General features: G+C 45.0%; 1 protein-coding gene across 2 annotated transcripts; it reads right to left on the reverse strand.

Moving 5' to 3' along the window:
- Nucleotides 1-213: 213 nt before the first annotated feature.
- LOC123143036 (dihydrolipoyllysine-residue acetyltransferase component 2 of pyruvate dehydrogenase complex, mitochondrial) lies at nucleotides 214-7,300 on the reverse strand. 2 transcript variants are annotated; one of them, XM_044561797.1, is made up of 19 exons: nucleotides 7,079-7,300; nucleotides 6,204-6,297; nucleotides 5,526-5,599; nucleotides 5,346-5,443; nucleotides 4,940-4,980; nucleotides 4,497-4,552; nucleotides 4,306-4,380; nucleotides 4,116-4,208; nucleotides 3,749-3,997; nucleotides 3,595-3,667; nucleotides 2,399-2,484; nucleotides 2,219-2,304; nucleotides 2,048-2,123; nucleotides 1,876-1,943; nucleotides 1,726-1,792; nucleotides 1,557-1,652; nucleotides 1,379-1,481; nucleotides 798-893; nucleotides 214-707 (listed from the first exon to the last, which is right to left on the reverse strand). In XM_044561797.1, exons 1-19 carry the CDS (start codon nucleotides 7,112-7,114, stop codon nucleotides 637-639), a joined length of 1,638 nt encoding a protein of 545 aa, XP_044417732.1. In that variant the 5' UTR covers nucleotides 7,115-7,300; the 3' UTR covers nucleotides 214-636. The 2 variants fall into 2 exon arrangements, with proteins under 2 accessions (XP_044417732.1, XP_044417733.1); XM_044561798.1 differs by having other exon boundaries at nucleotides 277-707; nucleotides 2,399-2,475; nucleotides 7,079-7,299.
- Between the last annotated feature and the right edge of the window lie 16,240 nt (nucleotides 7,301-23,540).

The raw sequence follows: 23,540 nt of genomic DNA on the forward strand, positions 1-23,540 counted from the left end.
GTGCCTCCGTCGGAATAAATAGGTGGCTTAGGACGCTTGAAATCACAACCGACGTGATGGAATTTGGAAAAACAATAGCATTGTTATGGCAAGACGAACCATTGATGGGAATTTGAATTCGTATACAGGATTTTGTACAAAACGACAAGGTCATCGCAAGACGAACCATGGTTCTGCATTATTTGGAAAAATAAAACACCTGCCAAACAAGACTATCTTCAACTCTACACAGTTCATTGCTTGCATCACCCAGCAGCGATAAGAAAACAGAAAGTGTTGTTTCTAACAAGATGGGTTATTATTCCGAACCATTTACTGAGCCTCCTGGTTAAGTTTGCGTGTATATAGGAAAAAATGCAAATCCTATAATCAGGAGTTTCTCTGGCAAAAAATGAGCTCAACAGGCCATGCAAGTCCAACCTACATCAATCAGGTCATTCATGGGAAGAAACAGAAGGTAAAACGAACAGAAGACGTTTCAATCCAAAAAAACAGGTCATCCTGTGTGTTCGCTTGCTGGCTCTGTGCTCTTGATTGTGGGTCCCATGAGACCACGCCCAGGTTATGTAAAACAGGACAGCGCCGTTCTGTGCATTATTCAAGAACTCGACAAGAATAGGTTTCATCCTCCGAACTTTACAGCAACATTGTGGTCGGGTTCTCGATGTAGCCCTTGAACGCTTTCAGGAATTCCGCCCCGATTGCACCTACAGATAAACATGATTATTTGTTGAGTTCCCCCCGCCCACATTCCAACTGACTCACGATTTATATTTCACAAAAGATTAAGAGCGTACCATCAATAACCCTGTGATCGCAGCTCATTGTTACTGACATGTAGGAACCAAACTCGTACTGACCATCCGCGCTGCCTGGAATCACCCTCTTCTCAGCTGCTCAAAAGGGGAAAATATGATCAGGTAAGCACTGAATGAATCCCTATGGGAGGACTAAGGACATCACAAAATGAATAATGGATCATAGTAGCAGAAACTAGATCTAACTATGCTACAGAAGTAGAATACAGAAACAAAAAGCACAAAACTTTTAAGACTATGTACAAGTCCTGCCTACAGAACTAACTGAAGGTTACTCACAAGTAAGCACAGAATAGTATATAGAATGCCAAAGTAAGGACCACATGCAATATGTTTCGGTCGGATGATCTAAAAAAATATGTCTGGGTCGACGTACTGGGCTTCCAATAGCAGATTCCAGTACAAGGTCGACACGACTTATGTTTTCCAGAACATATGGAAAATACTGACAAATGCCAAACTGCTACTGTTACTTCTACACAGTGCAAACTAAGTAGCAACAGCATTTTTATTGCCAACGTATTGGCAGTACATGCCGAAAGTGTAAGACGGGTTCTTACCAGAACCAATGGCCAAGATTGCTGACTGAGGAGGATTTATAATAGCACAGAATTGTTTAATTCCAAAAGGACCTCCCAAGTTTGATACTGTGAACGTGCCACCCTGAAACAGAGAACGAAAATGGTCAATGAAAAATGCTGTTGATTTCATACTTATCATCTACTATGCGATAAATACCTCGTAATCTTGTGGTTTTAAGCTGTTATCCCTTGCTCTTTGAGCCAACTGCTTCACCTCCTCACCGATTGTACCAAGTCCCTTCTTGTCGGCATCCTGCACCACAAGTAATAAGTTAGAGAAGGGGGGGAAATGCACAAATGGAACTAGCTAGGTTTGACTAGCTTACCCTAACTACTGGAACAAACAATCCATGCTCAGTTTGTACAGCTACATTTATGTTCACGTTGTGGTATCTGCATGAGAAGTACATTTGTCATATCACATTTCTTGCCAATATAATTTGAGTGACAGGTATAAATACTCCGTAGGAACTCACTGGCGAATAAAATCATTCATCCAAGAACTGTTGCACTCAGGGACCTTTCGAAGAGCCAAGGCTGCAGCCTGCGCAGAAAGTAGAGGTAAATTTAAAGCTGGAGATCACAGAATCCACATGAGCCCAATATGACTTAAAAGACGACAATGAACATATAAGAAACAGTGATTACCTTAATAACAAGGTCGTTAATAGATATCTTCTTTCCACCAGATGCTTCCTGCAGTGGGTTCAGTTCCCCTCGCAACCTGTAGCACAACAAAATGAAGAACTCTTCTTTAGACAAAAGTTCGGTACTAAAATTATCCACTGCAAGTTTTACAAAATCAGGCCTGAAACATACTTGATAAGTTTGTCGACGCGTGTGTCAACTGTCAAGTAGTAATGTGGGATGGTTTGCTTAGAGGCTAAGAGGCGGTTTGCAGTAACCTGAAAAGAACAAGAGTTAAAAGTTAAAACACTACAAGGCAGATAGGATCAACAAAAAAAAGTCTCATCGGCATTCTTCAATGCTGAAACATACCTTTCTTATCTGCGCATTTGGAATATCAGTGTAATCTAATCCTGAAGCTGCAAAAGCCTCGCTCTTGCCACCCTTGGCTACAGAAGTTTCGTTAAGCAAAAATAATCATTAGACACTGGTTGGATCCCATTTGATTCACATAATAGAAGCAAAGCTAAATGCATGACATAATGGGCTGCATGCCCCTAGAGGAAGGGATCAAGCCTAGTTCAGAAATTTTACTTGGATCTCAATAGAATGCTGGTAAAAAAAATTGAATACTACGCAATTCGTCCACACTTTGCAGTAGAAAACTCACGCGATGAAAAAGAAAAAAGGAACAGAATCAAGAATGGCACATAAAAAGCATGGAGTTGTTTTTTATGAGAGCGGGTATAGAGGTCTTTACGACATCCAATTGTGTATGTGATCGCCTTAAAGAGCAACAGCAGACTACAAATAAATTTCAGTAGCAAAACTTGAACATCAGTCAAGCTAATTCAGATCACAGTGCAAAGGTTTTCTGAACATGGATTGATTTGGTTGATGCTGTCCATGGATACGAGCAAGCACAGGCCAAAAAGGAGTATGGATGACACGCGTAAGAGTTGTAACTTTTTTTTCCAGAAAAGTTTCCGGCTCAGCGACTCCCAACTGCTGCTATTTGCAGGACTCTAGGATAGTTAGCAGATAGCAGGAGAAGTGTATGTGATGCGCATTAATTACAAAATCCTGTAACCATAGACACTCATATATGTAGTCTTTTGGAGAACAAGTCCAGCTCTACGGAGTTCCATTTTCTAAGCACACATGAAATGAAATGCACTAGCATGTACCACATAGCTTGGAAGGTCAGTAAGTAGTAGACTGTATTTTGCATAACTAGTTAACCTAATTTGGCATGCACATGCAATTAAATGTGTCAAAAATCAATTCTCTGAGCTCTAGAAAATCACACTTAACAAGAACACACAACTACACGGCAAGTCAACAACATAGTACAACCAAAAAAACCTCCAAATCAACAGACATCAAGATTTAAGATCAAGTGCATAGCCAGGTAAATGTCTAGTTAAAATTCAATTTGTATAATGGTCAATGCTGAAGATTTACTCAAGCAGTCATTATACTAAGTTTCTACAAGCAAGAGATACTAGATTAGATCAAAGAACCATTCATCAATCTCGGGAATGCAATTAGAGGAGAAAATAGCATACCCAAGTAATCTTCAATGTCTGCCTTCAGAATACGGCCATCAGGACCAGTGCCTTTTACACTTGACAGTTGAACCTGTTTGAAAGAACACATCCATGTTTTCATTGACTGCACTGCATACAGCAACTACCTAGACTAACTCAAATAAAGACTTACATTGTTATCCTCTGCTAATTTCCTTGCAAGGGGGCTGGCGAATATTCTATCACCAGATCGAGAAGCTTTTTCGGCCTTTGGGGCCTTCGGTTCAGGAGCCTTGGCAGGTACTTTCTCCTCCACTTTTGGCGCTGCAGGTTCTGGTGTAGCCTTTGATTCTGAAGGAGCAGCAGGCGCATCTGCAGCCGACGGTTTGTAATCTTTAAACTTTTCGATGTCACCTTCTTCTTCCACGGTCACACAGATGACCTAAGATCATAGGCCACATAATGCAACCAATATATGTCAGCAAAACATGCAAGCAGTAGTACTGCAATATGAAATAATAGGCAGACAATTATAGGTTCTTTGGACAGTAAATGCATACCTCGCCAACTTTAATCTCTTTGGCACCATCACCCTGAACAATCTTAGCAAGATAGCCCTCTTCCATGCACTCCATCTCTACCGTGGCTTTATCCTAATTAGATGAAATGCATATAGATGTTATTTACCTTCTGCTGCAGCTTGAGTATGTGCTGACTAAGAATATGGAACTCGCCGATGAAGAATCTTACCGTTTCCACCTCACACAGAACTTCACCAGGTGAGACTTTGTCTCCTTCCTTCTTAATCCACTTGGCAATGTTTCCCTGCAGACAATACAAGTATCATATTGTACTATATATAATTTTAAGGAATAGAGACAAACAGAAATTATGGGTTCAATCTAACCATTATTATAATAATAACTTTGGATGACAAATACCTCAGTCATTGTAGGTGACAGTGATGGCATCCCAATTTCTTGATGTGGTGGCAGGTCTGGAATAAGCAGTATGTTAGGACATCTGACATGGAATCTGGCTTATGCTATACTAATTGGGGTTCTCAGAATTGTGATACAGGTACCAAAATGATGGCGGAGATGTGGGACCCAGAATTCAAGATACTATAACTTTTGTACAAAGCAAACAAAATTCTTAGATGCGGCACAAAAGAGAACTACCCTGAAATTTTACATGGAAATAGATGTGGACAAAAATCCTAATATGTTGTAATGCTTAGATATGGGTGGAAGGCAGCCTTCTGGCATAATAGTTGCCCGAAAAAAGATACCAAGCTCTGTTACAAGATTTGCAATTTCTGGTCATCGAATGAAGTTATTTGATTCAAGGGCATAAACAAACATCCAAGAGGGTGCGGGAGTACCTGCACTACTTGAGAAAGACCTTGCTGAAGCTACTCGCCCACTGAAAAAGGACAACAAAAAGGCAAGCACCTTCAAAGTGGTATTCTTGTACATTAAAGGAAAGAGTACAGCCATCGCACATTTCTGGTAGGAACCACTCTAAATGGACAACAAAAACTCCAATCATAAGCTGGGTTAGCTATTGTGCTATAGAAAAATAAATCACCCTTCATGTATATGACTGAAAAGTGGTGAGGAATGCAAGGACTTTTTGCAAGATACGGTTGGTTTTTTCATGATTTATATTAATTAATTGTCAAACATTTCAAGTTCACGTTCCCCTTTTCTGAAGGTGGTTATCCTTTGATACATTGGCACACAGAAATATAAAGGCAGCAACAGTGTAACAAGAAAATCACACTATACCATGACAATGAACCATTGAGGCCAGTAACAGCACTTGGGACACGGTTGATGAGCATTCTTCTACAAGTAGAGCTTCCGTTTGCTCCTCCTAGTGACACCTGAAAAATAAAAGTAGAAATTAGAATCTCAGGACAATATGCTAGGATTTCAATTATGGAGCAGAATTTACAAGGACATAACCTTGAAGGTCTCAAGCTCTTTCCCAGGTTGCTTGTACTGAGAAAATCTGGCACCTCCAATTCTTTTCTCAACACCTGCAGAAACCATAAGGACAAGATTACATCACCAATAGTGACACACACTTCTCACTGTGCACATAAATTCCCAGAGAAATAAAGAGAGCTACTGCCTGCAGTAAACAGCAGGGGCACATCTAAAGTAGATAGATGACAAACCACACCTTAATATAAATGATAAGGATTAACTCAGTCAGCTGAAGCATTTCTAGTGGGAGTACAAAGAGTAATGTCACTGGAAACGAGAATGACACATCTACTTAATCTACATTGCCATCTTTTGTTTGTAAAATTATCAATCAATTATGGTTCATGTTATATGCCCATGTACTAGATCCCTGCACATTATAAACTACTGTTTGTTATACCCCAAGCTGACTGAGAAAAAAGAAGAAGCACGCATTGTCTTCTAGAGGATCCTGGACAACCAATATCGAACAGCAAAGCACAGACACAACTAGCCAGTAACAGGACACTTACACGCATGGGTAACATAAGAGTTATAGCAATAGTGAGTCATCAGACAGGGCATCTCCAACTTAATTCTAAAACAGATCACGGAGGCATAGTAATCACTGGAAGAAATAACAATCAAACATAAAATGGCGAGAGACAAGCATACCATTTTCCTTTACGGCAGAGGACCCAGAACCAGTAGAGAAGTAGCGGGCAAGGCTGGTGCGCTCACAATCTACAGAATTCCGCAAGCTCCGCAGCTGCATTACCAAAAGCAGACGGCAAAGCCACAGATAGTTAGCCAATGGCGTGTTCACAACTTAAACGCATCGACAGGTAATTAGATGCACAAGAAATGTAACCCATGGTTATTACGCGGTTACTAAGCTAACATCAGAGATGAGAGGCAACGGCCATAGAGAGTCAGCCAGTGGGACATAACAGACAAGTAATCGGATGAGGAATGTACCAAACAGTTGCACACGGTTACTACCTCAGGGGCTTAACTAACAGGTCCAAGTGTGCGTGGCGCCGCAGCAAGGAATCTACAGCAGTACCTTGCATTTCTACTAGCAAATAATTGGAAGGAGCACCATTGAATTCGAGGGTATCTAGCCTGATGATCATAATTCACACCGAAGCAAGCGTCAAACGACCTATGATTCTGCCGGTTAGAAACGAACTGACCGATCCATGCTTGTAGAATTGCACTACAAATCAATCATCACAGGAAAATAATAAAGCAAATACATCCGCCCGATTCATCAGGCTCCGTCGTGGCGCGTAACACCCAACCGAAATCGCGCCACCGGGGCGTCGGATCCCCCTCCCGATCAGAACGGCGGTACCTACCTGCCTACTAGCACTGCCCGCTGGCGCGGAGGCCCGTCGAGCGGGATCCGGCGAGGACACGGCATTGCGGGGCCGGATTGCGGCGGCTACGGCCGGCGCGGGCGGGCGCGACGCGAGATCGCTCTCCCACGGGAGCGGCGGCGGCAGCAGCAGATCGGGGGGGGAGGGGGAGGGGGAGGGAACACGGACCTTGCGGGAGTGGCGGAGGAGCTGCGCGGCGGACATGGCGGGCGGGCGGCCGGGCGCGGAGATGCGGCCGGGGTTGGAGGGGAGGGGACGGCCGACGAGCCTGGCCTAGGGTTTGGCCGGTGGCGGGGGAGGGAGGTGGAGAGGGGGAAGGTGGGAGATGGATGGAGATGGGCGGGGGTCGCTGTTCCGTTCTGTTATGTACGGGATGCGGTGCCACGTCAGCCCGCCCGCCCGCCAGCCCGGCCCAGGGTCGCCGTAGGGACGGGACGGGAGGGAGAGGAGGAGGGTTTGGCTTTTGGCTTCTCCTTGTTTTCAAGAGGCAAAATTCATCATGAAAACAATTCAAACTTAGATTCTCACCTCATGCTATAGAGAGAATTGTTTTCTCTCCTCACCAAACCCTTGCGGAAACAATTCGAACTTAGATTCTCGGTGTGGGAGACAAAATTCTAAAGAACGGATTCTTAATTCAAACTTTAGATCCTCGTGTGAAAAACTGAATTACTACAAGTGGCGAGCTTTAGAGACACGCCAAAAAAATTACTAGTGTTGTTGGCCGAATATAGGTTGCTGGAAGGTATGAGGAGATGAGCTTCCCTTGTATAGAAGAAGGTAAATGGTTGTAACCGGAAACATCGAGTTCATCCTTATCCGTTTATTCACATTAAGTAAGGTCCGAGATTACACCGGCTCCTGTTTGATTCGATTGAAAACCTTCAAGTATCCACTGAGCGATAAGATATGAGCATGAAGCCGCGCAGAACAAGGGAGCTATGGCGGACCCATGTCCAAGACGAGCCCCATGCCCTGGGGGTGTGCCAATATGCCTCGTGGCCCCACATGGTGCCCTCGGCGTTTCTCTTCAGTCTCATCACTTGTATGTTCAAAATACTTCTATGTCATGTTTACATGGTGGTGCATCAGCTGACACGTTGCGCCTGCTCGAGGGTGGTTGAATCAACCGGTTGCATGCCTTCTCCCTTGAGACAACTGCAACACCCATCATCTGAGGGTGGGCCCGAGTCATCCGCCCGGCCCGAGGGCATCACAGATGCAAGCACTGAGTAGTAGAAAAATATATTAAGATTGAATAAGGTTTCTCCAATGGCTTATTTCGGATGATTCATGATAGATGTAAATGATATAGAACAATTCATTTGTTGACCATGATATAGTATTGGATCTTTCACCTTTTTGTATTTTAAGAAAAAACCAGGAAAGGTAAGGATGGCTATTAGATTTAGGAACAAAGATAATGAATCATACAAGAATAACGAGAAAGAAACCGAGGAAAAAAAATAATCCCCACAGAAATATATATTCCATGCATAATCTAGATGTTGCAGATCGAACTTCCATATTAGCATTTAGAGAAATATCAGTACTAATCGTAATGCCCTACATACAATTGTTTATCCAAAAGAATCTCGAACATGACCCCTGCCACATGTGTTCAATCTTATGTAATGCTCAGCATGGGCAAAAAAAGTATGCACTTGATCATGCAATCCTAATCAATAAATTTACCAATCAGCTCACCACTTCTAGCTTTTGTGAATGCTGAAGAGAGAGAAGCGGTCAGGTGTAAGTTACATCGAGAACAACAATGAGTAAACCATCACCTTCACCAATCTGTGTAATGGTTGGTTCAAATTCTCAATGTAACTTACACCCACCACCTCTCCCTCCTCGGTATTCTCAAATGGACAATTGAAGGACTTATTGCTACAACTGTCAAGCTTGACACACCAAAAGCTAGATTTTACTAGTGTTGTTGGCTGAATACAGGTCACTTGGAGGTATGAGGAGAGGAACTCCCCTTTTATAGATGGAAAAGGGTTGTAACCCGAAACGTTGAGTTCATCCTTATCCATTCATTCACATTAAGTACGATCCAAAATTACATTGGTTCCTATTTGATTCGATTAAAAGCCTCCAAATATCAACTAGCACTAAGATATGAGCATGAGTCGCGCATGACAGGGGCCATACCCACAAGGGACCCATGTCATGGGATGTGCCACCATGCCTCATGGGCCTCACATTGCACCCTCGGTGTTGCCCTTGAGTCGCATCACTTATATGTTCAAAAAAATTATTCCATGTTTACATGGTGCCGCATGAGCCGTCAGGTCGTGTTGGACTGACGATGGTTGAATTAGCCGCCTGCCTGCCTTCTCCCTTAAGACGACTGCCACATCCATATGGGAGGTGGGCTCGATTCATCCACCAGACCCAAGTCATGGTTATTGGGCCGACATTTAACATGTGTGACCCTACTCGAGTGCCACATCCTTGTCAAACATTGCTACAATTTTTAAGTGTTTTTTGATAGTTTCGTTGGCAAAGTACACGTCTGATGTTGTGAACAAACAAAGCATCACGTAATAAATGCATGTCGAACCGTATGAAGACATATGGAGAGGTGGAGAGCACCGGAGCAAGGATGGCTTAAAGTGAACGCAGATGGGGCACTGCCGAAGCATGCAGAAGAGGAGGAGGAGGTGTGGTTCTCAGGGATCATTCTGGAGCTTTCAGGGGACGAACGTCATATGCTTTTCCAAGTGTATCCGATCCAGAGGTAGCCGAAGCCTTGGCCTACCGTCTTGCACTGCTGATGGCGGCTCAAGTTGGTTCCACAAAGGTTCATGTGGAAGTAGATAATAGGGAGCTACGAGTGATGTTGAACGAAGAAGACGAAGAACATGTCGGTGATAGGGCCAATCGTTGAGTACACAGAGAAACAACTGTTGGGTTTTGATGGTGTTAAAGTATCCTCGGTGAGAAGATCAACTAATAAAGGGCCTCACATCCTGGCGAGAGAGGGTGCTTCTTTTGACTTGATAGATTTTGGCTTCAAGAGCAACCAGATTGTATTTTGCATATTATCTCAGATGAGATCCCAAGTATGGGATGATTAATAAAGGTTGACTAATTCTATAAAAAAGACATAAGGAGGGGTTTGCACCTTGGGCCTTAGCGTGGTGGGCCACACACGCGATAGACCGAGTGGGCTGGTCGAACCAAACCTTTAGTATTTTGACATTCTAAACTTGAAGAAGGTCCTAAAATTCAAAGTTGGAAAAACATGGTTTCATATAAAAAAATAGTTTCAAAATCACGAAGATACGCATTCAAAAGAAATAGTATCATGAATCGTTCCAAGCAACAATCACAACCCATGCCCAAGACGAGCCCCATGCCCTGGGGTGTGCCAATATGCCTCATGGCCCCACATGGTGCCCTCGGTGTTTCTCTTCAGTCTCATCACTTGTATGTTCAAAATACATTTATGTCATGTTTACATGGTGATGCATCAGTTGACATGTTGCGCCTGCTTGAGCGTGGTTGAATCAACCGGTTGAATGCCTTCTCCCTTGAGACAACCGCAGCACCCATCATCTGAGGGTGGGCCCGAGTCATCCGCCGGCCCGAGGGCATCACAGATGCAAGCACTGAGTAGTAGGAAAATATATTAAGATTGAATAAGGTTTCTCCAATGGCTTATTTCTGACGATTCATGATAGATGTAATGAAGGAAATATGCCCTAGAGGCAATAATAAAGTTGTTATTTATATTTCGTTATATCATGATAAATGTTTATTATTCATGCTAGAATTGTATTAACCGGAAACTTAGTACATGTGTGAATACATAGGCAAACAGAGTGCCCCTAGTATGTCTCTACTAGACTAGCTCGTTAATCAAAGTTGGTTAAGTTTCCTGACCATAGACATGTGTTGTCATTTGATCAACGGGATCACATCATTAGAGAATGATGTGATGGACAAGACCCATCCGTTAGCTTAGCATAAATGATCATTTAGTTTTATCGCTATTGCTTTCATCATGACTTATACGTGTTCCTCTGACTATGAGATTATGCAACTAACGAATACCGGAGGAACACCTTGTGTGCTATTAAACGTCACAACGTAACTGGGTGATCATAAAGATGCTCTACAAGTGTATCCAATGGTGTTTGTTGAGTTGGCATAGATCGAGATTAGGATTTGTCACTCCGTGTATTGGAGAGGTATCTCTGGGCCCTCTCGGTAATGATCATCACTATAAGCCTTGCAAGCAATGTGACTAATGAGTTAGTTGCGGGATGATGCATTATGGAACGAGTAAAAAGACTTGCCGGTAACGAGATTGAACTAGGTATGATGATATCGATGATCAAATCTCGGGCAAGTAACATACCGATGACAAAGGGAACAACGTATGTTGTTATGCGGTTGGACCGATAAAGATCTTCGTAGAATATGTAGGAACCAATATGAGCATCCAGGTTCCGCTATTGGTTATTGACCGGAGATGTGTCTCGGTCATGTCTACATAGTTCTCGAACCCGTAGGGTCCGCACGCTTAACGTTCGATGACGATTTGTATTATGAGTTATGTGATTTGATGACCGAAGTTTGTTCGGAGTCCCGGATGAGATCACGAACATGACAAGGAGTCTCAAAATGGTCGAGAGGTAAAGAATGATATATTGGAAGGTAGTATTCGGACACCAGAAGGGTTCTGGAGTGTATCGGGTACATACCGGAGTACCGGAGGGGTTACCGGAACCCCCCGGGGAAAGATATGGGCCTTATGGGCCATAGGAGGGAGGCTAACCAGCCCACAAGGGGCTGGTGCGCCCCCCACAAGGGAGGAGGCCGAATTGGACTTGGGAAGGGGGCGCCACCCCCCTTTCCTTCTCCTACTCCCTCTCCTTCCCCTTTTCCCCCTCCGGTAGAAGGAAAAAAGGGTGGGGCCGAATCCTACTAGGACTGGAATCCTAGTAGGACTCCCCTCTCCCTGGCGCGCCCCTTGTTGGCCGGCCTCCTCCTCCCCTCCTTTATATATGGGGGCAGGGGCACCCCAAAGACACAACAGACAATCTCTTAGCCGTGTGCGGTGCCCCCCTCCACAGTTCAACACCTCGATCATATCGTCGTAGTGCTTAGGAGAAGCCCTGCGCCGGTAACTTCATCATCACCGTCGCCACGCCGTCATGCTGACGGAACTCTCCCTCGTCCTCAACTGGATCAAGAGCTCGAGGGACGTCATCATGCTGAACGTGTGCAGAACACGGAGGTGCCGTACGTTCAGTACTTGGATCGGTTGGATCGTGAAGACGTTCGACTACATCAACCGCTTTACTAAACGCTTCCACTTTCGGTCTACGAGGGTACATGGACACACTCTCCCGTCTCGTTGATATGCATCTCCTAGAAAGATCTTGCGTGATCGTAGGAATTTTTTTGAAATACTGCGTTCCCCAACAGTGGCATCCGAGCCAGGTCTATGCGTAGATGTTATATGCACGAGTAGAACACGAAGAGTTGTGGGCGATAATAATCATACTGCTTACCAGCATGTCATACTTTGATTCGGCGGCATTGTTGGATGAAGCGGCCCAGACCAACATTACATGACCGCGTTCATGAGACTGGTTCTACCGCCGTGCTTCGCACACAGGTGGCTAGTGGGTGTCTGTTTCTCCAGCTTTAGTTGAATTGAGTTTGACTATGCCCGGTCCTTATTGACGGTTAAAACAGCACACTTGACGAAAAATCGTTGTGGTTTTGATGCGTAGGTAAGAACGGTTCTTGCTAGAAGCCCGTAGCAGCCACGTAAAACTTGCAACAACAAAGTAGAGGACGTCTAACTTGTTTTTGTAGGGCTTTCTGTGATGTGATATGGTCAAGATGTGATGAGATATAAATTGTTGTATGAGATGATCATGTTTTGTTAAAGTTATCGGCAACTGGCGGGAGCCTTATGATTGTCTCTTTATTGCATAAGATGCAAGCGCCATATAATTTCTTTACTTTATCGCTATGCGGTAGCAATAGTTGCAAAAGCAATAGTTGGTGAGACGACCATGTGACGACACGTTGATAGAGATCAAGATGATGGAGATCATGGTGTCATGCCGGTGATGATGGAGATCATGACGGTGCTTTAGAGATGAAGATCAAAGGCACAAGATGATGATGGCCATATCATGTCACATATTTTGATTGCATGTGATGTTTATCTTTTATGCATCTTATTTTGCTTAGTACGACGGTAGCATTATTAGATGACCCCCTTACTAAAATTTCAAGGTATAAGTGTTCTCCCTGAGTATGCACCGTTGCGACAGTTCTTCGTGCTGAGACACCACGTGATGATCGGGTGTGATAAGCTCTACGTTCACATACTATGGGTGTAAGCCAGTTTTGCACATGTAGAATACTCGCGTTAAACTTGACGAGCCTAGAATATGCAGATATGGCCTCGGAACACTGAGACCGAAAGGTCGAACGTGAATCATATAGTAGATATGATCAACATAGTGATGTTCACCATTGAAAGCTACTCCATCTCACGTGATGATCGGACATGGTTTAGTTGATATGGATCACGTAATCATTTAGATGACTAGAGGGATGTCTATATAAGTGGGAGTTCTTAAGTAATATGATTAATTGAACTTAAATTTATCATGAACTTAGTCCTGATAGTATTTGCATATCTATGTTGTAGATCAATTGCTCGCATATAGCTTCCCCCGTTTTATTTATGATATGTTCCTAGAGAAAACTAAGTTGAAAGTTGATAGTAGCAATGATGCGGACTAGGTCCGTGATCTGAGGATTATCCTCATTGCTGCACAGAAGAATTATGTCCTTGATGCACCGCTAGGTGACCGAACTATTGCAGGAGCAAATGCAGACGTTATGATCGTTTGACAAGCTCGGTATGATGACTACTTGATAGTTTAGCGCACCATGCTTTACGGCTTAGAACCGGGACTTCAAAAATGTTTTGAAACGCCATGGAGCATATGAGATGTTCCAAGAGTTGAAATTGGTATTTCAGACTAATGCCTGAGTCGAGAGGTATGAGACATCTAACAAGTATTTTGCCTACAAGATGGAGGAGAATAGCTCAACTAGTGAGCATGTGCTCAGAATGTCTGAGTACTACAATCGCTTGAATCAAGTGGGAGTTAATCTTACAGATAAGATAGCGATTGACAGAGTTCTCTAGTCACTGTCACCAAGTTACTAGAACTTCGTGATGAACTATAATATGCAAGGGATGACGAAAACGATTCCCGAGCTCTTCGTGATGCTGAAATCGGCGAAGGTAGAAATCAAGAAAAGCATCAAATGTTGATGGTTGACAAGACCACTAGTTTTAAGTAAAAGGGCAAGGGAAAGAAAGGGAACTTCAAGAAGAATGGCAAACAAGTTGCCACTCCCATGAAGAAGCCCAAAGATAGACCCAAGCCTGAAACTGAGTGCTTCTACTGCAAAGGAAATGGTCACTAGAAGTGGAACTGCCCTAGATACTTGGCGGATAAGAAGGATGGCAAAGTGAACAAAGGTATATTTGATATACATGTTATTGATGTGTACTTTACTAGTGTTTATAGCAACCCCTCAGTATTTGATACTGGTTCAGTTGCTAAGAGTAGTAACTCGAAACGGGAGTTGCAAAATAAACAGAGAATAGTTAAGGGCGAGGTGATGATGTGAGTTGGAAGTGATTCCAAGGTTGATAAGATCACCATTGCACACTCCCTTTACCTTCGGGGTTAGTGTTGAACCTAAAATAAATGTGCTACCTCTTGAGCATGCGTTGGTTTTCCCTTGAAGAGGAAAGGGTGATGCAGCAAAGTAGCGTAAGTATTTCCCTCAGTTTTTGAGAACCAAGGTATCAATCCAGTAGGAGACTACACGCAAATCGCCTAGTACCTGCACAAACAATCAAGAACCTTGCAACCAACGCGATAAAGGGGTTGTCAATCCCTTCACGGCCACTTGCAAAAGTGAGATCTGCTAAAGATAATAAGATAAATATTTTTGGTATTTTTGTTGTATAGATTGGAAAATAAAGATTGCAAAATAAATAGTAAACTAGAATTATAGATCAGAAACTTATATGATGTAAAGTAGACCCGGGGGCCATAGGTTTCACTAGTGGCTTCTCTCATGATAGCATATATTACGGTGGGTGAACAAATTACTGCCGAGCAATTGATAGAAAAGTGCATAGTTATGATGATATCTAAGGCAATCATCATGAATATATGCATCATGTCCGTGTCAAGTAGACCGAAATGATTCTGCATCTACTACTATTACTCCACACATCGACCGCTATCCAGCATGCTGTTGGGGATCGTAGCAGAATTTTAAAATTTTCTACGCATCACTAAGATCCATCTATGGAGTTTACTAGCAACGAGAAAGAAGGAGTGCATCTACATACCCTTGTAGATCGCGAGCGGAAGCGTTCAAGTGAACGGGGTTGATGGAGTCGTACTCGTCGTGATCCAACTCACCGATGACCGAGCGCCGAACGGACGGCACCTCCGCGTTCAACACACGTACGGAGCAGCAACGTCTCCTCCTTCTTGATCCAGCAAGGGGGAAGGAGAGGTTGATGGAGATCCAGCAGCACGACGGCGTGGTGGTGGAAGTAGCGGGGATCCTGGCAGGGCTTCGCCAAGCGCAAGCGGGAGGGAGAGGTGTCACGGGAAGGAGAGGGAGGCGCCAGGGGCTAGGGTACTGCTGCCCTCCCTCCCCCCACTATATATAGGGGTCTTGGGGGGGCGCCGGCCCCCTGGAGATCCCATCTGAGGGGGGGCGGCGGCCAAGGGGGTGGCTTGCCCCCAAAGCCAAGTGGGGCGCCCCCCACCCCCAGGGTTTCCAACCCTAGGCGCAGGGGAGGCCCAAGGGGGGCGCACCAGCCCACCAGTGGCTGGTTCCCCTCCCCACTTCAGTCCATGGGGCCCTCCGGGACAGGTGGCCCCACCCGGTGGACCCCCGGGACCCTTCCGGTGGTCCCGGTACAATACCGATAACCCCCGAAACTTTCCCGGTGGCCGAAACTGGACTTCCTATATATAATTCTTCACCTCCGGACCATTCTGGAACTCCTCGTGATGTCCGGGATCTCATCCGGGACTCCGAACAACTTTCGGGTTTCCGCATACTAATATCTCTACAACCCTAGCGTCACCGAACCTTAAGTGTGTAGACCCTACAGGTTCGGGAGACATGCAGACATGACCGAGACGACTCTCCGGTCAATAACCAACAGCGGGATCTGGATACCCATGTTGGATCCCACATGTTCCACGATGATCTCATCGGATGAACAACGATGTCGAGGATTCAATCAATCCCGTATACAATTCCCTTTGTCAATCGGTACGTTACTTGCCCGAGATTCGATCTTCGGTATCCCAATACCTTGTTCAATCTCGTTACCGGCAAGTCACTTTACTCGTACCATAATGCATGATCCCGTGGCTAACTCCTTAGTCACATTGAGCTCATTATGATGATGCATTACCGAGTGGGCCCAGAGATACCTCTGCGTCATACGGAGTGACAAATCCCAGTCTTGATCCGTGCCAACCCAACAAACACTTTCAGAGATACCTGTAGTGCACCTTTATAGTCACCCAGTTACGCTGGAAAAGCTCTAGCAAACGAACTACACGATCTTTGTGCTATGCTTAGGATTGGGTCTTGTCCATCACATAATTCTCCTAATGATGTGCTCCCGTTATCAATGACATCCAATGTCCATAGTCAGGAAACCATGACTATCTGTTGATCAACGAGCTAGTCAACTAGAGGCTTACTAGGGACACGTTGTGGTCTATGTATTCACACATGTATTACGATTTCCGGATAACACAATTATAGCATGAACAATAGCCAATTATCATGAACAAGGAAATATAATAATAACCATTTTATTATTGCCTCTAGGGCATATTTCCAACAGTCTCCCACTTGCACTAGAGTCAATAATCTAGTTACATTGTGATGAATCGAACACCCATAGAGTTCTGGTGTTGATCATGTTTTGCTCTAGGGAGAGGTTTAGTCAATGGATCTGCTACATTCAGGTCCGTATGTACTTTACAAATATCTATGTCTCCATTTTGAACACTTTCACGAATGGAGTTGAAGCGACGCTTGATATGCCTGGTCTTCCTGTGAAACCTGGGCTCCTTGGCAAGGGCAATAGCTCCAGTGTTGTCACAGAAGAGAGTCATCGGGCCCGACGCATTGGGAATCACCCCTAAGTCGGTAATGAACTCCTTCATCCAGATTGCTTCTTGCGCTGCCTCTGAGGCCGCCATGTACTCCGCTTCACATGTAGATCCCGCCACGACGCTTTGCTTGCAACTGCACCAGCTTACTGCCCCTCCATTCAAAATATACACGTATCCGGTTTGTGACTTCGAGTCATCCAGATCTGTGTCGAAGCTAGCATCGATGTAACCCTTTACGACGAGCTCTTCGTCACCTCCATAAACGAGAAACATATCCTTAGTCCTCTTCAGGTACTTCAGGATATTCTTGACCGCTGTCCAGTGTTCCATGCCGGGATTACTTTGGTACCTTCCTACCAAACTTACGGCAAGGTTTACATCAGGTCTGGTACACAGCATGGCATACATAATAGACCCTATGGCCGAGGCATAGGGGATGACACTCATATTTTCTCTATCTTCTGCCGTGGTCGGGCATTGAGCCGTGCTCCATTGTACACCTTGCAATACAGGCAAGAACCCCTTCTTGGACTGATCCATATTGAACTTCTTCAATATCTTGTCAAGGTACGTACTCTGTGAAAGACCAATGAGGCGTCTTGATCTATCTCTATAGATCTTGATGCCTAATATATAAGCAGCTTCTCCAAGGTCCTTCATTGAAAAACACTTATTCAAGTAGGCCTTTATACTTTCCAAGAATTCTATATCATTTCCCATCAATAGTATGTCATCCACATATAATAAGAGAAATGCTACAGAGCTCCCACTCACTTTCTTGTAAACACAGGCTTCTCCATAAGTCTGTGTAAACCCAAACGCTTTGATCATCTCATCAAATCGAATGTTCCAACTCCGAGATGCTTGCACCAGCCCATAGATGGAGCGCTGGAGCTTGCATACCTTGTTAGCATTCTTAGGATCGACAAAACCTTCCGGCTGCATCATGTACAATTCTTCCTTAAGAAAGCCATTAAGGAATGCCGTTTTGACGTCCATTTGCCATATCTCATAATCATAGAATGCGGCAATTGCTAACATGATTCGGACGGACTTCAGCTTCGCTACGGGTGAGAAAGTCTCATCGTAGTCAACCCCTTGAACTTGTCGATAACCCTTAGCGACAACTCGAGCCTTATAGATGGTCACGTTACCATCCGCGTCTGTCTTCTTAAAGATCCATTTATTTTCTATGGCTCGCCGATCATCGGGCAAGTCAGTCAAAGTCCATACTTCGTTTTCATACATGGATCCTATCTCGGATTGCATGGCTTCAAGCCATTTGTTGGAATCCGGGCCCGCCATTGCTTCTTCATAGTTCGAAGGTTCACCGTTGTCCAACAACATGATTTCCATGACAAGGTTGTCGTACCACTCTGGTGTGGAACGTGTCCTTGTGGACCTACGAAGTTCAGCAGTAACTTGATCTGAAGCTTCATGATCATCATCATTTACTTCCTCCCAAGTCGGTGCAGGCACCACAGGAACATCTTCCCGCGCTGCACTACTTTCCGGTTCGGAAGGGGTGACTATCAGCTCATCAAGTTCCACTTTCCTCCCACTTATTTCTTTCGAGAGAAACTCTTTCTCCAGAAAGGACCCGTTCTTGGCAACAAAGATCTTGCCTTCGGATCTGAGGTAGAAGGTATACCCAATGGTTTCCTTAGGGTATCCTATGAAGACGCATTTTTCCGACTTGGGTTCGAGCTTTTCAGGTTGAAGTTTCTTGACATAAGCATCGCATCCCCGAACTTTTAGAAATGACAGCTTAGGTTTCTTCCCAAACCATAATTCATACGGTGTCATCTCAACGGATTTCGACGGAGCCCTATTTAAAGTGAATGCGGCAGTCTCTAAAGCATAGCCCCAAAATGAGAGCGGTACATCGGTAAGAGACATCATAGATCGCACCATATCCAATAGAGTGCGATTACGACGTTCGGACACACCATTTTGCTGAGGTGTTCCAGGCGGCGTGAGTTGTGAAACTATTCCACATTTCCTTAAGTGTGTGCCAAATTCGTGACTCAAATATTCCCCTCCACGATCTGATCGTACGAATTTTATTTTCCTGTCACGTTGATTCTCAACCTCACTCTGAAATTCCTTGAACTTTTCAAAGGTCTCAGACTTGTGTTTCATTAGGTAGACATACCCATATCTACTCAAGTCATCAGTGAGAGTGAGAACATAACCATAGCCTCCGTGAGCCTCAACACTCATTGGACCGCACACATCAGTATGTATGATTTCTAATAAGTTGGTTGCTCGCTCCATTGTTCTAGAGAACGGAGTCTTGGTCATTTTGCCCATGAGGCATGGTTCGCATGTGTCAAATGATTCATAATCGAGAGACTCTAAAAGTCCATCAGCATGGAGCTTCTTCATGCGCTTGACACCAATGTGACCAAGGCGGCAGTGCCACAAGTATGTGGGACTATCGTTATCAACTTTACATCTTTTGGTATAAACGCTATGAATATGTGTAACATCACGTTCGAGATTCATTAAGAATAAACCATTAACCAGCGGGGCATGACCATAAAACATATCTCTCATATAAATAGAACAGCCATTATTCTCGGATTTAGATGAGTAGCCATCTCGCATTAAACGAGATCCAGATACAATGTTCATGCTCAAAGCTGGCACTAAATAACAATTATTGAGGTTTAAAACTAATCCCGTAGGTAAATGTAGAGGCAGCGTGCCGACGGCGATCACATCGACCTTGGAACCATTCCCGACGCACATCGTCACCTCGTCCTTCGCCAGTCTCCGCTTATTCCGCAGCTCCTCTTTTGAGTTACAAATATGAGCAACCGCACCGGTATCAAATACCCAGGAGCTACTACGAGTACTGGTAAGGTACACATCAATTACATGTATATCACATATACCTTTGGTGTTGCCGGCCTTCTTGTCCGCTAAGTATTTGGGGCAGTTCCGCTTCCAGTGACCACTTCCCTTGCAATAAAAGCACTCAGTCTCAGGCTTGGGTCCATTCTTTGGCTTCTTCCCGGCAACTGGCTTACCGGGCGCGGCAATTCCCTTGCCGTCCTTCTTGAAGTTCTTCTTACCCTTGCCTTTCTTGAACTTAGTGGTTTTATTCACCATCAACACTTGATGTTCCTTTTTGATCTCCACCTCCGCTAATTTCAGCATTGAATATACCTCAGGAATGGTCTTTTCCATCCCCTGCATATTGAAGTTCATCACAAAGCTCTTGTAGCTTGGTGGAAGCGACTGAAGGATTCTGTCAATGACCGCGTCATCCGGGAGATTAACTCCCAGCTGAGACAAGCGGTTGTGTAACCCAGACATTTTGAGTATGTGCTCACTGACAGAACTATTTTCCTCCATTTTACAACTGAAGAACTTGTCGGAGACTTCATATCTCTCGACCCGGGCATGAGCTTGGAAAACCATTTTCAGCTCTTCGAACATCTCATATGCTCCATGTTTCTCAAAACGCTTTTGGAGCCCCAGTTCTAAGCTGTAAAGCATGCCGCACTGAACGAGGGAGTAATCATCAGCACGTGATTGCCAAGCGTTCATAACGTCTTTGTTCTCTGGGATGGGTGCTTCACCTAGCGGTGCTTCTAGGACATAATCTTTCTTGGCAGCTATGAGGATGATCCTCAGGTTCCGGACCCAGTCCGTATAGTTGCTGCCATCATCTTTCAGCTTGGTTTTCTCTAGGAACGCGTTGAAGTTGAGGGCAACGTGGGCCATTTGATCTACAAGACATATTGTAAAGATTTTAGACTAAGTTCATGATAATTAAGTTCATCTAATCAAATTATTCAATGAACTCCCACTCAGATAGACATCCCCCTAGTCATCTAAGTGAAACATGATCCGAGTCAACTAGGCCGTGTCCGATCATCACGTGAGACGGACTAGTCAAGATCGGTGAACATCTTCATGTTGATCGTATCTTTTATACGACTCATGCTCGACCTTTCGGTCTTCCGTGTTCCGAGGCCATGTCTGTACATGCTAGGCTCGTCAAGTCAACCTAAGTGTATTGCGTGTGTTCCGAGGCCATGTCTGTACATGTTAGGCTCGTCAACACCCGTTGTATGCGAACGTTAGAATCTATCACACCCGATCATCACGTGGTGCTTCGAAACAACGAACCTTCGCAACGGTGCACAGTTAGGGGGAACACTTTCTTGAAATTATTATAAGGGATCATCTTACTTACTACCGTCGTACTAAGCAAATAAGATGTAAAACATGATAAACATCACATGCAATCAAATAGTGACATGATATGGCCAATATCATTTTGCTCCTTTGATCTCCGTCTTCGGGGCGCCATGATCATCTTCGTCACCGGCATGACACCATGATCTCCATCATCGTGTCTTCATGAAGTTGTCACGCCAACGATTACTTCTACTTCTATGGATAACGTGTTTAGCAATAAAGTAAAGTAATTTACATGGCGTTATTCAATGACACGCAGGTCATACAAAAATAAAGACAACTCCTATGGCTCCTGCCGGTTGTCATACTCATCGACATGCAAGTCGTGATTCCTATTACAAGAACATGATCAATCTCATACATCACATATATCATTCATCACATCTTCTGGCCATATCACATCACAAGGCACATGCTGCAAAAACAAGTTAGACGTCCTCTAATTGTTGTTGCAAGTTTTTACGTGGCTTCTATAGGTTTCTAGCAAGAACGTTTCTTACCTACGTAAAACCACAACGTGATATGCCAATTTCTATTTACCCTTCATAAGGACCCTTTTCATCGAATCCGTTCCGACTAAAGTGGGAGAGACAGACACCCGCTAGCCACTTTATGCAACTAGTGCATGTCAGTCGATGGAACCTGTCTCACGTAAGCGTACGTGTAAGGTCGGTCCGGGCCGCTTCATCCCACAATACCGCCGAAACAAGATAAGACTAGTAGTGGCAAGAAAAATTGACAACATCTACGCCCACAACTGCTTTGTGTTCTACTCGTGCGTAGAAACTACGCATAGGCCTCGCTCATGATTCCACTGTTGGGGATCGTAGCAGAATTTTAAAATTTTCTACGCATCACCAAGATCCATCTATGGAGTTTACTAGCAACGAGAAAGAAGGAGTGCATCTACATACCCTTGTAGATCGCGAGCGGAAACGTTCAAGTGAACGGGGTTGATGGAGTCGTACTCGTCGTGATCCAAATCACCGATGACCGAGCGACGAACGGACGGCACCTCCGCGTTCAACACACGTACGGAGCAGCGACGTCTCCTCCTTCTTGATCCAGCAAGGGGGAAGGAGAGGTTGATGGAGATCCAGCAGCACGACGGCGTGGTGGTGGAAGTAGCGGGGATCCCGGCAGGGCTTCGCCAAGCGCAAGCGGGAGGGAGAGGTGTCACGGGAGGGAGAGGGAGGCACCAGGGGCTAGGGTACTGCTGTCCTCCCTCCCCCCACTATATATAGGGGTCCTGGGGGGGGGCGCCGGCCCCCTGGAGATCCCAGCTGAGGGGGGGGCGGCGGCGGCCAAGGGGGTGGCTTGCCCCCCATGCCAAGTGGGGCGCCCCCCCACCCCCAGGGTTTCCAACCCTAGGCGCAGGGGAGGCCCAAGGGGGGTGCACCAGCCCACTAGTGGCTGGTTTCCCTCCCCACTTCAGCCCATGGGGCCCTCCGGGACAGGTGGCCCCACCCGGTGGACCCCCGGGACCCTTCCGATGGTCCCGGTACAATACCGATAACCCCCGAAACTTTCCCGGTGGCCGAAACTGGACTTCCTATATATAATTCTTCACCTCCGGACCATTCTGGAACTCCTCGTGACGTCCGGGATCTCATCCGGGACTCCGAACAACTTTCGGGTTTCCGCATACTAATATCTCTACAACCCTAGCGTCACCGAACCTTAAGTGTGTAGACCCTACGGGTTCGGGAGACATGCAGACATGACCGAGACGACTCTCCAGTCAATAACCAACAGCGGGATCTGGATACCCATGTTGGCTCCCACATGTTCCACGATGATCTCATCAGATGAACCACGATGTCGAGGATTCAATTAATCCCGTATACAATTCCCTTTGTCAATCGGTACGTTACTTGCCCGAGATTCGATCGTCGGTATCCCAATACCTTGTTCAATCTCGTTACCGGCAAGTCACTTTACTCGTACCATAATGCATGATCCCGTGGCTAACTCCTTAGTCACATTGAGCTCATTATGATGATGCATTACCGAGTGGGCCCAGAGATACCTCTCCGTCATACGGAGTGACAAATCCCAGTCTTGATCCGTGCCAACCCAACAGACACTTTTAGAGATATCTGTAGTGCACCTTTATAGTCACCCAGTTACGTTGTGACGTTTGGTACACCCAAAGCACTCCTACGGCATCCGGGAGTTACACG

Source organism: Triticum aestivum, chromosome 6D (genome assembly GCF_018294505.1).
Source record: "Triticum aestivum cultivar Chinese Spring chromosome 6D, IWGSC CS RefSeq v2.1, whole genome shotgun sequence".
In the NCBI taxonomy this organism is placed as follows: Eukaryota; Viridiplantae; Streptophyta; class Magnoliopsida; order Poales; family Poaceae; genus Triticum; species Triticum aestivum.